Source organism: Sorex araneus, chromosome 1 (genome assembly GCF_027595985.1).
Source record: "Sorex araneus isolate mSorAra2 chromosome 1, mSorAra2.pri, whole genome shotgun sequence".
NCBI classification, from domain to species: domain Eukaryota; kingdom Metazoa; phylum Chordata; class Mammalia; order Eulipotyphla; family Soricidae; genus Sorex; species Sorex araneus.
Window position 1 is genome coordinate 272,044,018 of NC_073302.1, and position 10,618 is coordinate 272,054,635.

The 10,618-nt window shown below is 52.4% G+C and overlaps 1 protein-coding gene across 1 annotated transcript; it reads right to left on the bottom strand.

Moving 5' to 3' along the window:
- Positions 1 to 576: 576 nt before the first annotated feature.
- KCTD12 (potassium channel tetramerization domain containing 12) lies at positions 577 to 2,710 on the bottom strand. Its single transcript, XM_055135535.1, has one exon. It carries the CDS (start codon positions 2,559 to 2,561, stop codon positions 1,608 to 1,610), a length of 954 nt encoding a protein of 317 aa, XP_054991510.1. The 5' UTR covers positions 2,562 to 2,710; the 3' UTR covers positions 577 to 1,607.
- Between the last annotated feature and the right edge of the window lie 7,908 nt (positions 2,711 to 10,618).

The window sequence follows — 10,618 nt, forward strand, 5'->3', positions numbered from 1 at the left end:
CTTTTTCCTTCATTAAAGAGATGCCATTTTACAGTTATCCACAGATGGACAGCCCTCTGCAACTCTGTCACTCAAAAAGATCCTACCTTCACTTCAAACATTTTGCAAGAAAGAAGTGGCATTTTTAGGTGTGCCCAGAAGTTCAACAGTGGCTGGGCTTGGAGACAGGAAGAAAAAATAAAAAGTTTTAATAGATCTTTTAAGTCTAAGTAACCCAAATCAAACATATAGCTTTGCTCCGATAAAGTTTAAAAGCAGAATTTATAATCACCAACAAACAAAAAAATAAAGTCGAGAAACTAAACCCTACTGGGTCATTCTTTGGTTAGATTATGTAAGTCTCAGCAAATTCTAAGTTTAGGACTCGAAACTGTTAATTCAATAAACCGCCGGTTAAAAGTAATCGGTTATTAACCTTAATAAAAAAAAATGCTTTGCCTGTTTTTGTGTACTGCTTTTTTTTTTTTAATATGCATGTACTCAAAGGGATGGTACAAACTCCTAACTTTCAAATAATAAATGAGTATGGATGAGGCTCTCCTCCCCACCCCCCACCCTCCTTCCTCCCTTCCCGCCCCACCCCCAAGACTTAAGTGCTAAGGGCTTGCACTGCTATTCGCTGCCAGCGCCGGCCTTTCTGCAGGCCCAGGACAGACTGCTCTGCTGCCCCGGTTCCATTCAAGCCACCACCAGGTGACTTCCCACAGTGCTCGGTGACCTGGGCTGTCCTGCCCTCTTCCGGCAGCAGCTCTTTCACCCTCTTGCCAATATTGGGCTGCCAAGTCAACCGGTCCAACTCTGGGGGCCCCCTCGGGCAGGAAGGAGGGCAGTGACTCCCAGTCCGTGCCAAGCCGTGGAGAGGGAGGCCGTTCGCTCTGCAAAAAGGCATGGTCTCTCCTGGCGCCCGGCCCGGGGTTCTTCTTCTACGGCTACCTGTTAACTTCCCCAAACTTGCCTCACTTAGAAATCACTGCATGGCCTGTCCATCGGCTCCCAATTTGCAGGTCCAGTGCCTCGTCCTCCAGCGTCCTCTTCTAGAAGGCTCCCCTTTCAAAGCGGCCCAGAAGACCGGTGTGCACTGACCTTCAAAACGCTCTTCCCAAATTGTTATCAGTTCTGATCTCTTCCCCCGCGCCTGAGTCACGGGGGGTGGTCGGGGAGGCTTCAGGGAAATCTACGCTCTGGCCAGGACCCCCCCTCCCCCAGTCGGGTTCGGAACCATTCAGTCCTTCCCAGGTACTTGGTGACTGTGCGGCCACACAGCCCCGCTAGATCCATTCTGAAGGATCTAGGGGGTGAGGGAGGTGGGGGTGGGGGGAGGGATAGCTCGAGGCAGGGGCCGGGCGGGGCGTGGGGGTGGGCTGTGTGGGAGCCTCGGGGTTGTCTTGGTTAGAGGGATCCAAAGACGACGACGAAGCCGAGGGGGTTTGCAGCTGCAGGTTCGGGGCGGGATGGGGTGGGACGGGGGTACTTGGGTCTGGCCCGGCTGGAGCTGGGGAACCCGGGCAGGGGCTGGGGGTTGGGGGGGAGGGGGTCGTCCTGCGTGGGAAACAGGGAGGGTGGGGCTGGAGACAAGCCGGGATCGGGGGGGGGGGAGGGGGTTGCGCTCACTCCCTGCAGAAGACGTACTCGGTGTAGCTGGTCCAGATCTTGTCCTCGCTCTGGTCGGTGCTGCCCGCGAAGGCGCAGGTGCCCGTGGAGCTGCACGCCACCATGTGGAAGCCCGACTCGGACAGCTTGTCGAACGCCTGCTCCAGGAAGTTGAACTTGAGGTAATAGCGCGACGTGTAGCGCTCGGGGGGCCGGTCGGGGTCCCGGCTCTCGTTCAGGGTGTCCCCGAACACCTCCTTGGCCAGGGACGTCTTGCCGCACACCGTGATGCGCGCCACCCGCCGGAACTTGGCGTCGGCCTGCGCGTCGCGCCCGATGGTGTAGGAGCCGCGGTAGCCGATGGTGATGTAGCCCGAGCGCCGGCTGCCGTCCAGCGACTGCGACGGCGTGAGCAGCGGGCCCGCCGCGCCCCCGGACGGGCTGCGGCTCGCCAGCTCCAGCGTGGGCGACGGCGCCTCCGACTCGGCCGAGCCCAGCGGCAGCAGCTCGTCGCCCAGGGCGCCCTCCTGGGGGGCCCCGCGCCGCAGATGCGGCGGCCCCGGGCCGGGCTGCTGGGGCGCGCCGAGGCGCCGCACGAGCTCGGGCAGCTCGAAGTACTCGGCCTCGCGCTGCAGCCGGCTGCGCTCGGGGAAGTAATCGGGCAGCACGAGCTGCAGGTCCCGCAGGTAATCCAGAATGTAGCGGAAGAGGAAGCCGTCCCGGTCCAGAAAGAAGCGGCCCTTGCTGTCCCGGGCCAGCTCCTGCGGCTGCTGCTGCGTGAACATGCGCCAGAGGAGCGAGTCGGGCACGGACACCACCGTGCAGCGCCGGGTCACATACACCTGGCCGCCCACGTTCAGCTCCACGATGTCGGGGAAGAGCGCGGGGTCGGCGGACGACGACGACGAGCCCGAGCCGCCGCCGCCGCCGCCCCCGTTGGGTAATCCACGTGTGCTGTCGGCCAGGGCCATGGCCCAGGGGGGTGTCCGGGCCGGGCCGGAGGTGGCAGAGGGAGCGGGGTGGTGCCGCCGCCGCCGCCGCTCGCTCAGCCCCGGCGCCCCGAGCCCCGCGCTGCCAGGCGCCGCGCTGCGCCCCCGCCGGCCCCGGCCGTGCGCTCCGCCCGCCCGCCCACCCGGCCCGCGCGCTCCTGGCGAGTGCGGCTGGCGGCCGGCGCGCCGCTTAAGTAGAGCCGCGGGCTGGGGCGCCGCGGCGCGCAGGGGGCGGGGGCGGCCGGGGGCGGGGACTCGATTTGCATCTTGCCACGGCAGCCCGCGCGCCCGGCGGCTGGCTCCACCCCGGCTCGCGCGCGCGCGCCCCAGGGGGACCCGAGCGCCCCCGGACCCCGCACCCCACCCCCTCCTTGCACCCCGGCACCCCGGCCCGCGATCCACACTCTTGGCGCTTCCACCCAACTTCCGAAGCGCACCGTGCCCCGCCTCGGGCCACTTTGGAGAGGGGGGGCGGGGCGGTAAAGCGGGGTGGGGATGAGGGTGAAAGAGGGGCTTAGGTATGTGTCCCCGCCCCTCCCAGCCCTACTGGTCGCCCTACTGGGACAGCAGCCCAGAGCACTAACTCAGGTTCGCTGCAGAACTGGCTGCTTTAGCCGCCGCGGCGGTGGGCGTGTAAGCCGAAAGTTTGGAGTGGGGTGCAAAACAAAATCTAGGGGGGCGCGGCTCCAGGCCGGGCGCGCACGCTCAGCCAAACCTCCGCGCCCTGCTGTAGGACGAGCTCCGAAGGTTGTTTTTCTGGGTAAAGAAGCGGACTCAATGGGTTGGGGACCTCAAGATGAAGAGGGAAATGAGCTGAATTTTTTTTTTTTTTTTTAGCTTTTTGGGTCGCACCTGGCGATGCACAGGGGTCACTTCTGGCTCTGCATTCAGGAATCACTCCTGGTGGTGCTCAGGGGATCATATGGGATGCTGGGAATCGAACCCGGGTCGGCCGCGTGCAAGGCAAACACCCTACCCGCTGTGCTATCGCTCCAGCCCCAGTGAGCTGAAATTTTTAGTCGTGGGGTCTGGGGGTGACCCAGGCATGACGCTGCTGAGGGATTCTGGTGGGGCCAGAAGTCAGCTCCAGTCTCGGGGCCCTTCCAGCCCTTGGTGACGCTGGACGTACAGGGACCTCAAACATTTTTAAAGATTCTCCAGTTCAGGCCCCGCCCGTTTGACCTGCCCGCTTCCCACTATTCCTCCAGTGCTCCATCATCATCCAACTTAGCCCTTCCCAGGAGCCCCCAGTCTTGGTCTCAGTTACTCTGAAGGATTTTTTAAGTTCTGCTCCCTCCACTTACATTCCAGAGGCCTTATCAGCCATCCCCGCACCGCGCCCCCCACCCTGGAAGCCCTCCCGGGTTTCCCAGGAGAGAGGGGGGGCTCTGGATTTTTCCCCATCCCATGCCCGGCCCAGAACATGGTCCTTTCAGAACCTTATGAAAAGTTCTGTTTGTGAGTGAGTACTCTCTGACTTGGGCTTTAGGGAAAAGATCCTGCACATGATTGTAAAATAAAGTGCTGTTTCTAGGTGCTACACAGAGGGGGGGGGCGGGTAGAAGCGAGGGTGTGGCTGGGAAGATAGTTGCATGGCTGGGGCGTTTGCGGGAGCCTGATGCTTGGCACAGCCTGGACCACTGAACGGCGCTAAGTGTAGCCCACCGCTCCCACCCCGCCCGCCCTCACCCAAAGGTGGTGGAGCGTGTTGAGGAAGCAGCAGCTCAGTGGATGTTTTCCGTGCACCTGCGCCGGCCCCCGCAAGCCAATGAAGAATGTCAGGTCGAGTGTCCTGGTGCTTTCCGAGTCCCCTGACTCGCAGCGGGGTCAGCAGTCTGGGCCCCCACCCAATCAGCTGGATGTCCGACCCTCCGTCAGCATAAAGCAAGGGAGATCTTGTTCTTGATAATGATGTTTACCCCTTTGTGTAACTGCCCAGTGAGCTTGACAGTCCCCTCACGGATAAGCGTCATTTTTGCTTTGAAATGTTGCTGTCGGCCGAACAATTATCTCACTCGTGACCTGTCCCTGTGCTGAAATAAGATCAAGCCCCAAACTGGGCTCACTTAATTGCAAGCACAGAGTTTGATACTGAATATATTTGACCACTCTTTTTTTTTTTAATTTTTCCCCCTGTTTTCTGTTGCTTGTTCTTAGGATAAATAATGGATGACACAAAAGTTCCAAGTTCCAAGGCTGAATTTCTGTTTTTGCTACAGCGTGTCAAGGGAGGACAAAGCCAGTCTCTTCTCTATAAATCCAAGAAAAGCCTGCTTTGTATAAATTCTACTCATACTTTTGTATCATTACTTTGTTCACTGTATCAGCAAAATCTTGTCAGCCCAACTTCTGGAAGATTTTCAAAGACTAGACACTTCCCTCCCATGACCCCGGACCAAGACAGGGTTGTCGCCTGCCTAGATGGTGGCACTGATCTCCTAAATGTGAGCCCCTTTGTCTTCTACAGTCACATATCACCACAAGGAGGAACCCATTAGGACTTAAGGCAGGCAAGTCTGCACAAGGCCCCCCATCACTTCCCACCTCACCAGAGTGGAAAGCGTGTTTCAGTGGCCAAGCTGGGAGCTGACCCGCTAGTGCCCAGGTCCTGCCACACTCCCACTTAATAGCTTTCACCGCCAATACCCAACATCAATATTCCACTAGGCTTTTGCCTGCTTTCCTCCCTCCCTCCCTCCGTTCCTTCCTCCCTTTTTTCCTTCCTTCCTTCCTTCCTTCTTTCCTTCCTTCCTTCCTTCCTCCCTCCCTCCCTCTCTCCCTCCCTCCATTTCTTCCCTTTTTCCTTCCTTCCTTCCTTCCTTCCTTCCTTCCTTCCTTCCTTTTTTTCCTTCCTTCCATCCTTCCTTCTTTGCTTCCTCTCTCCCTCCCTCCCTCCCTCCCTCCCTCCCTCCCTTCCTTCCTTCCTTCCTTCCTTCCTTCCTTCCTTCCTTCCTTCCTTCCTTCTTTCTTCTTTCCTCCCTCCCTCCCTCCCTCTCTCCTCCCTCCCTTCCTTCCTTCTCTTTTTTTCCTTCCTTCCTCCCTTTTTTATTCCTTCCTTCCATCCTTCCATCTTTGCTTCCTCTCTTCCTCCCTCCCTCCCTTCCTTCCATCCTTCCTTCCTCCCTCCCTCTCTCCCTCCCTCCCTTTCTTCCCCTTTTCTTTCCTTCCTTCCTTCCTTTTTTCCTTCCTTCCATCCTTCCTTCTTTGCTTCCTCTCTTCCTCCCTTCCTCCCTCCCGCCCTTCCTTCCTTCCTTCCTTCCTTCCTTTCTTCTTTCCTTTCTTCTTTCCTCCCTCCCTCCCTCCCTCTCTCCTCCCTCCCTTCCTTCCTTCTCTTTTCCTTCCTTCCTCCCTTTTTTTATTCCTTCCTTCCATCCTTCCTTCTTTGCTTCCTTTCTTCCTCCCTTCCTTCCTCCCTCCCTCCCTTCCTTCCTTCCTTCCTTCCTCCCTCCCTCTCTCCCTCCCTCCCTCCCTTCCTTCCTTCCTTCCTTCCTCCCTCCCTCTCTCCCTCCCTCCCTCCCTTCCTTCCTTTTTTCCTTCCTTCCATCCTTCCTTCTTTGCTCCCTCTCTTCCTCCCTCCCTCCCTCCCTCCCTCCCTTCCTTCCTTTTTGCTTTTTTTCCTTCCTTCCTTCGTTCCTTCCTTCCTTCCATCCTTCCTTCTTTGCTTCCTCTCTTCCTCCCTTCCTCCCTCTCTTCCTCCCTCCCTCCCTTCCTTCCTTTCTTCCTTCCTTCCTTCCTCTTTCCCACACTGAGCAGTACTCAGGGCTAACTTCTGCCTCGGCCTTCACAGATCCCTCCTGATTGCTTGAAAGACCAAATGTGGTCCCAGGGATCCAACAGGGACCCACGGCATGCCAGGCAAGCACCCTGCCTGCTGTACTATCTCTGCAACCCTCTTTTCACCTGAAGACTCGTCTCCCCTTCCCACTCTGACCTACCACGGCATATTCAGGTACCTCCCTCCCTATCATCCCCAGGTCTCCAGATAGGTTCTTCTCTTGATCACCCAATTGAAACTAACGCAGCCCATCCCAGCAGCTCCCCCACCCCACCTTACCTGCATTGTTTCTCCACCATCTAAGCCCCTGTGTTAGAATGTAAACTAAAAGCATTCAGAGATATGGGTTGGCCGGGTGCATGGCTACACACTGGTACATAGAACAGAACTGGCATATAGTAGGCATTCAATAAAACCCATGGCTTCTTTGTCTGTTCTGTCAATATTTCCAAAGTGCCCACCACTGTTTCAGGCAGCGTGTTAAAAATAGTATTACTTCTGCCCTCTGGGAGCTGAGAATCAGATAATCAATTTATAAATCAACAAGTCTACTTTTGGTATACTTTAATGCAACCAAGGAAATAAAATTATAAAAGGAGATACAGTGGGCTGGAGTGATAGTACAGCAGGCAGGGCGTTTGACTTACACACAGCCCACCTGGGTTCGATCCCTGACCTCCATATGGTCCATTCCCTTAGGAAGTGTTTGTCTACAAGAAAGACAGTCTTTAGCAATTTTTTTTTCTGCAAAAGAGTTTAGCTTCTTTTTGTCTGAAATGTTCTAATTCTGAAATAGGATTGGGACAGAACCACAAGGCCAAAAGGCTACAGATGTAATCCTAACAATATATATAATCCTAACTGCTGCTAGAATAATAAGCTCAGACTTATTTTTTTTGGTTTGGGGGCTCACATCTGGCAATGATTCGAGGTTATTCTTGGCTCTGCACTCAGAAATCACTCCTGGTGGAGCCCAGGGTCCAGGGATTGAACCCAGGTTGGCCGCAAGCAAGGGCAAGCTCCTTACCCACTGAACAATCCCTCCAGCCCAAGCTCAGACTTTGAAAGCTCATAACTTGATTAAAGCCCTTAACTTGTTTTTATATAGTCACTGTAGGTATAACCAATATGCAGTCCAAGAAGTCTGACGGGACAGAGCGATAGTACGACAGATAGGGTGTTTGCCTTGCTTGCAGCCAGGAGTAATTCCAGGAAGAAAGACAGCGCTAGTTTGAAGGGTCTGGGTCAGGAAGGATCTGGGTACACCTCGCAGTAGAATTTTATCTGTTACAGCATCTGCTTTCAGCCCTGGACTCTGCGAAGTATCAGTGCAAGTTCTAACAGAGAATATGTTTCATGCTTACACCCAGCCAGAAACAACCTACATGATCTCCCACTTGACATGTTCCATCAGTAGAAGCCAGTCTACTGCAAGACGCCATTGGTATTTCCTTCTGAAGACTCGAGTGGCGCTTGAGAGACATTATCATTCATGAAAGAGATGACAGGAGACTGAAAGAATGATTTTTTTTTTCTGGTTCATTGTGTGTGTTCTCTTTCTTGCCCATTGATTAGGTCATGAAATTCAAGAGGACATGTGATTAGAAACTTTCACACTGGGTCTTAAGGGCCTGAGGATCTCTTGGGAATGAGAGTCATAATCTTCTAACTTCCTGATGTCAAATGTTCATCCTTGTCGGAGTAGGGAGAGGATTTGGGAAATCACTGGCCTATGTTTTATTTCTGTCCAGTCGCAAGTGGTGGATGCATTAATGTTTTTTGTTCCTCTCCAACTGGCTCTTTTTTCTTAAAGCAATGAGACAGTGGATCTTGAAAGTGCTTCTTGGGCTGGAGCAATAACACAGCGGGTAGGGCATTTGCCTTGCACGCAGCCAACCCGGGTTTGATTCCCAGCATCCCATAAGCTCCCCTGAGCACCTCCAGGGCTGATTCCTGAGTGCAGAGCCAGGAGTAACCCCTGTGCATCGCCAGGTGTGACCCAAAAAGAAAAAAAAAGTGCTTCTTCTATCCTAAAATGTAAGGTCTTGGAAATATCTCTGGGCCTCCATTGCTTGAGAATTTGTTATCTGCTCATATCCCACCTGCTACCTTCCCTTCCATTCAGCTTCTCACCCTGGCACACCCTGAAACACTCCAGAACTACCCTTCACTTTAAAGATTTGAGAAAGAAAGGTGGACTATTAAGAGGAATATAAAGTTAAAGGGAAAAGGAGGAGCGAGGTGGAGAGAAGCGAGTGCCTCCGTGGACGGAATAAATCTTCTGTGTGCGAAAACCATCTGTAAGCAATAAAACAGCAAGTGTCAGAATCAGGCCTTCCCACCACCTATCAGGGGGCCTGACAAGCCTGCTCAATAAATGGTGGATGAATAAATGAATGGTAACACATTAAAATGAATGCTGTGGGGGAAAGGGAGAGGAGACAGAAGCAGAAATTGTCCCAAACAAATGTTTCGTTCATTTGTCACCCTCCCATCTGTATGAATCTTTTTCCTAAATGCAGGATTTAAAAACCATTGAGCGGAAGGAAAGATGAATTGGATACCGAGAGATTAAATAATGCTGAGTCAAATAAATCAGGAGATAAATCTTAATAAAGGTTTGGAGAAAGACATGCCAATATCAAATCTTCCCACCAAGAGGTCTGGAGAAGTGTCTCAGTGCTAGAGCACCTGCCTTGCAAGTAGTGGTGAGGCCACAGGTTTGATCCCTGACACCTCTGCCCCACATACACCATTAAGGGTGATCCCAGTAGCACTGTGCCTTTGGGCTTCCTGGTACTACCACAGACATGTGTGAGCACTGTTGCAACCCCTGCCAAGCCTGGCAAGCAAAGTAAACACCACAATCAAGTCTGCATCCCCCGGACATTGCCACAGTGACAATCATGAAGGAAGAGGTGGAGGAATGAGGAAGGAAGGGAGAAAGGATAAAGAGAAAATATTATATGAGGGACATTACTAAAAACTTTTATTGAATCCCAATAATTACTCTTCTGTGGGTTTTTATACTTAGAAGCATAAGAGTTTACTGCCCACATGGGGGAGAACCTGGCAAGGTATATTCATGTGCCAAATACAGTAACAATGATGGGGTCTCATTCCCCTGACCCTGAAGAGCCTCTAATGTGGCACCATTGGGAAGGATGAGTAAAGAGAGGCTTCTAAAATCTAGGATGAATGGAGACATTACTGGATCCGCTAGAGCAAATCGATGATCAATGGGATGACAGTGATACAGTGATACAGAAGCATCACTTCTGTATCTTTTGTATAAGCAAAAGTTAATGTGAGGGCCTGGAGAAATAGTCCACGGTGAAGATAGCTCACCTTACTTGCTGCTGACATTGGTTTAAGCCCCATAAATCATAGATGGTCTCCTGAGCACTTCCAGGAGTGATCTCTGAGCACTGTGAGGAGTGATCCCTGAGCCAGGAGTAAGCTTTGTGGCACAACCCACCTTCTCAAAATTTATCTGAGAATTTTTTCCCTTTTTTTTTGTATTCTTACAAGCAACATTCCAGAAAGCAAGAACAAGCATTTATATGGTGCCTATGAAGGATAGACTCATGTATGTTTTAATCATTTAACCTCACAATAACAATAGGAGATTGGTAGAAATATTGTTCGCTTTTCAGTAGATGACACAAGCAAATAAGTGGGAGTCAAGATTTGAGCCCAGACAATTTGTTTAACTTAGGAATCTGCATTTTTTGGTGACACCACATTTTACAGCTCCTCACACTGTATGTTGCCTTATAAGTAGGTTCTATAAACATAGAAGCAACTTTCTCTCACATTCACAGCTGCCTCCACCTGTACGGGCTGGGTTGTTATACAAAACACGGATCGTTTGGGAATTCTGCCTACCCCAAAACACAAGGTCCGTCTCTGTAGTACACTTTAGGACAATGGCATTAAAGCCAGACAATAGAATACTTAGCATGCAAATCTAAGAGAAAATATCAAGACCTCCTAAAATAGGAAGATGCTTTATTACATCAGGAAGGGGGGAAAGCAAAACAAAAAGTGCAGTGCTCTGTTTATCTTTGTGTGAACATTAGAGAAAATAAGGTAGAGTTGTTTTATTTCTATTTCATATATTTGCATGCCATGTGGAGGGGGTGAATGTCAAGACAGTGATTAACTGTTGGGCATAAGTTCGGGGGTAGGTTGGCAATGGCTGGATGAAGACATAAAATTAAGAATTTTATGCATAACATTTATACCTGGGTTGGATCGATAG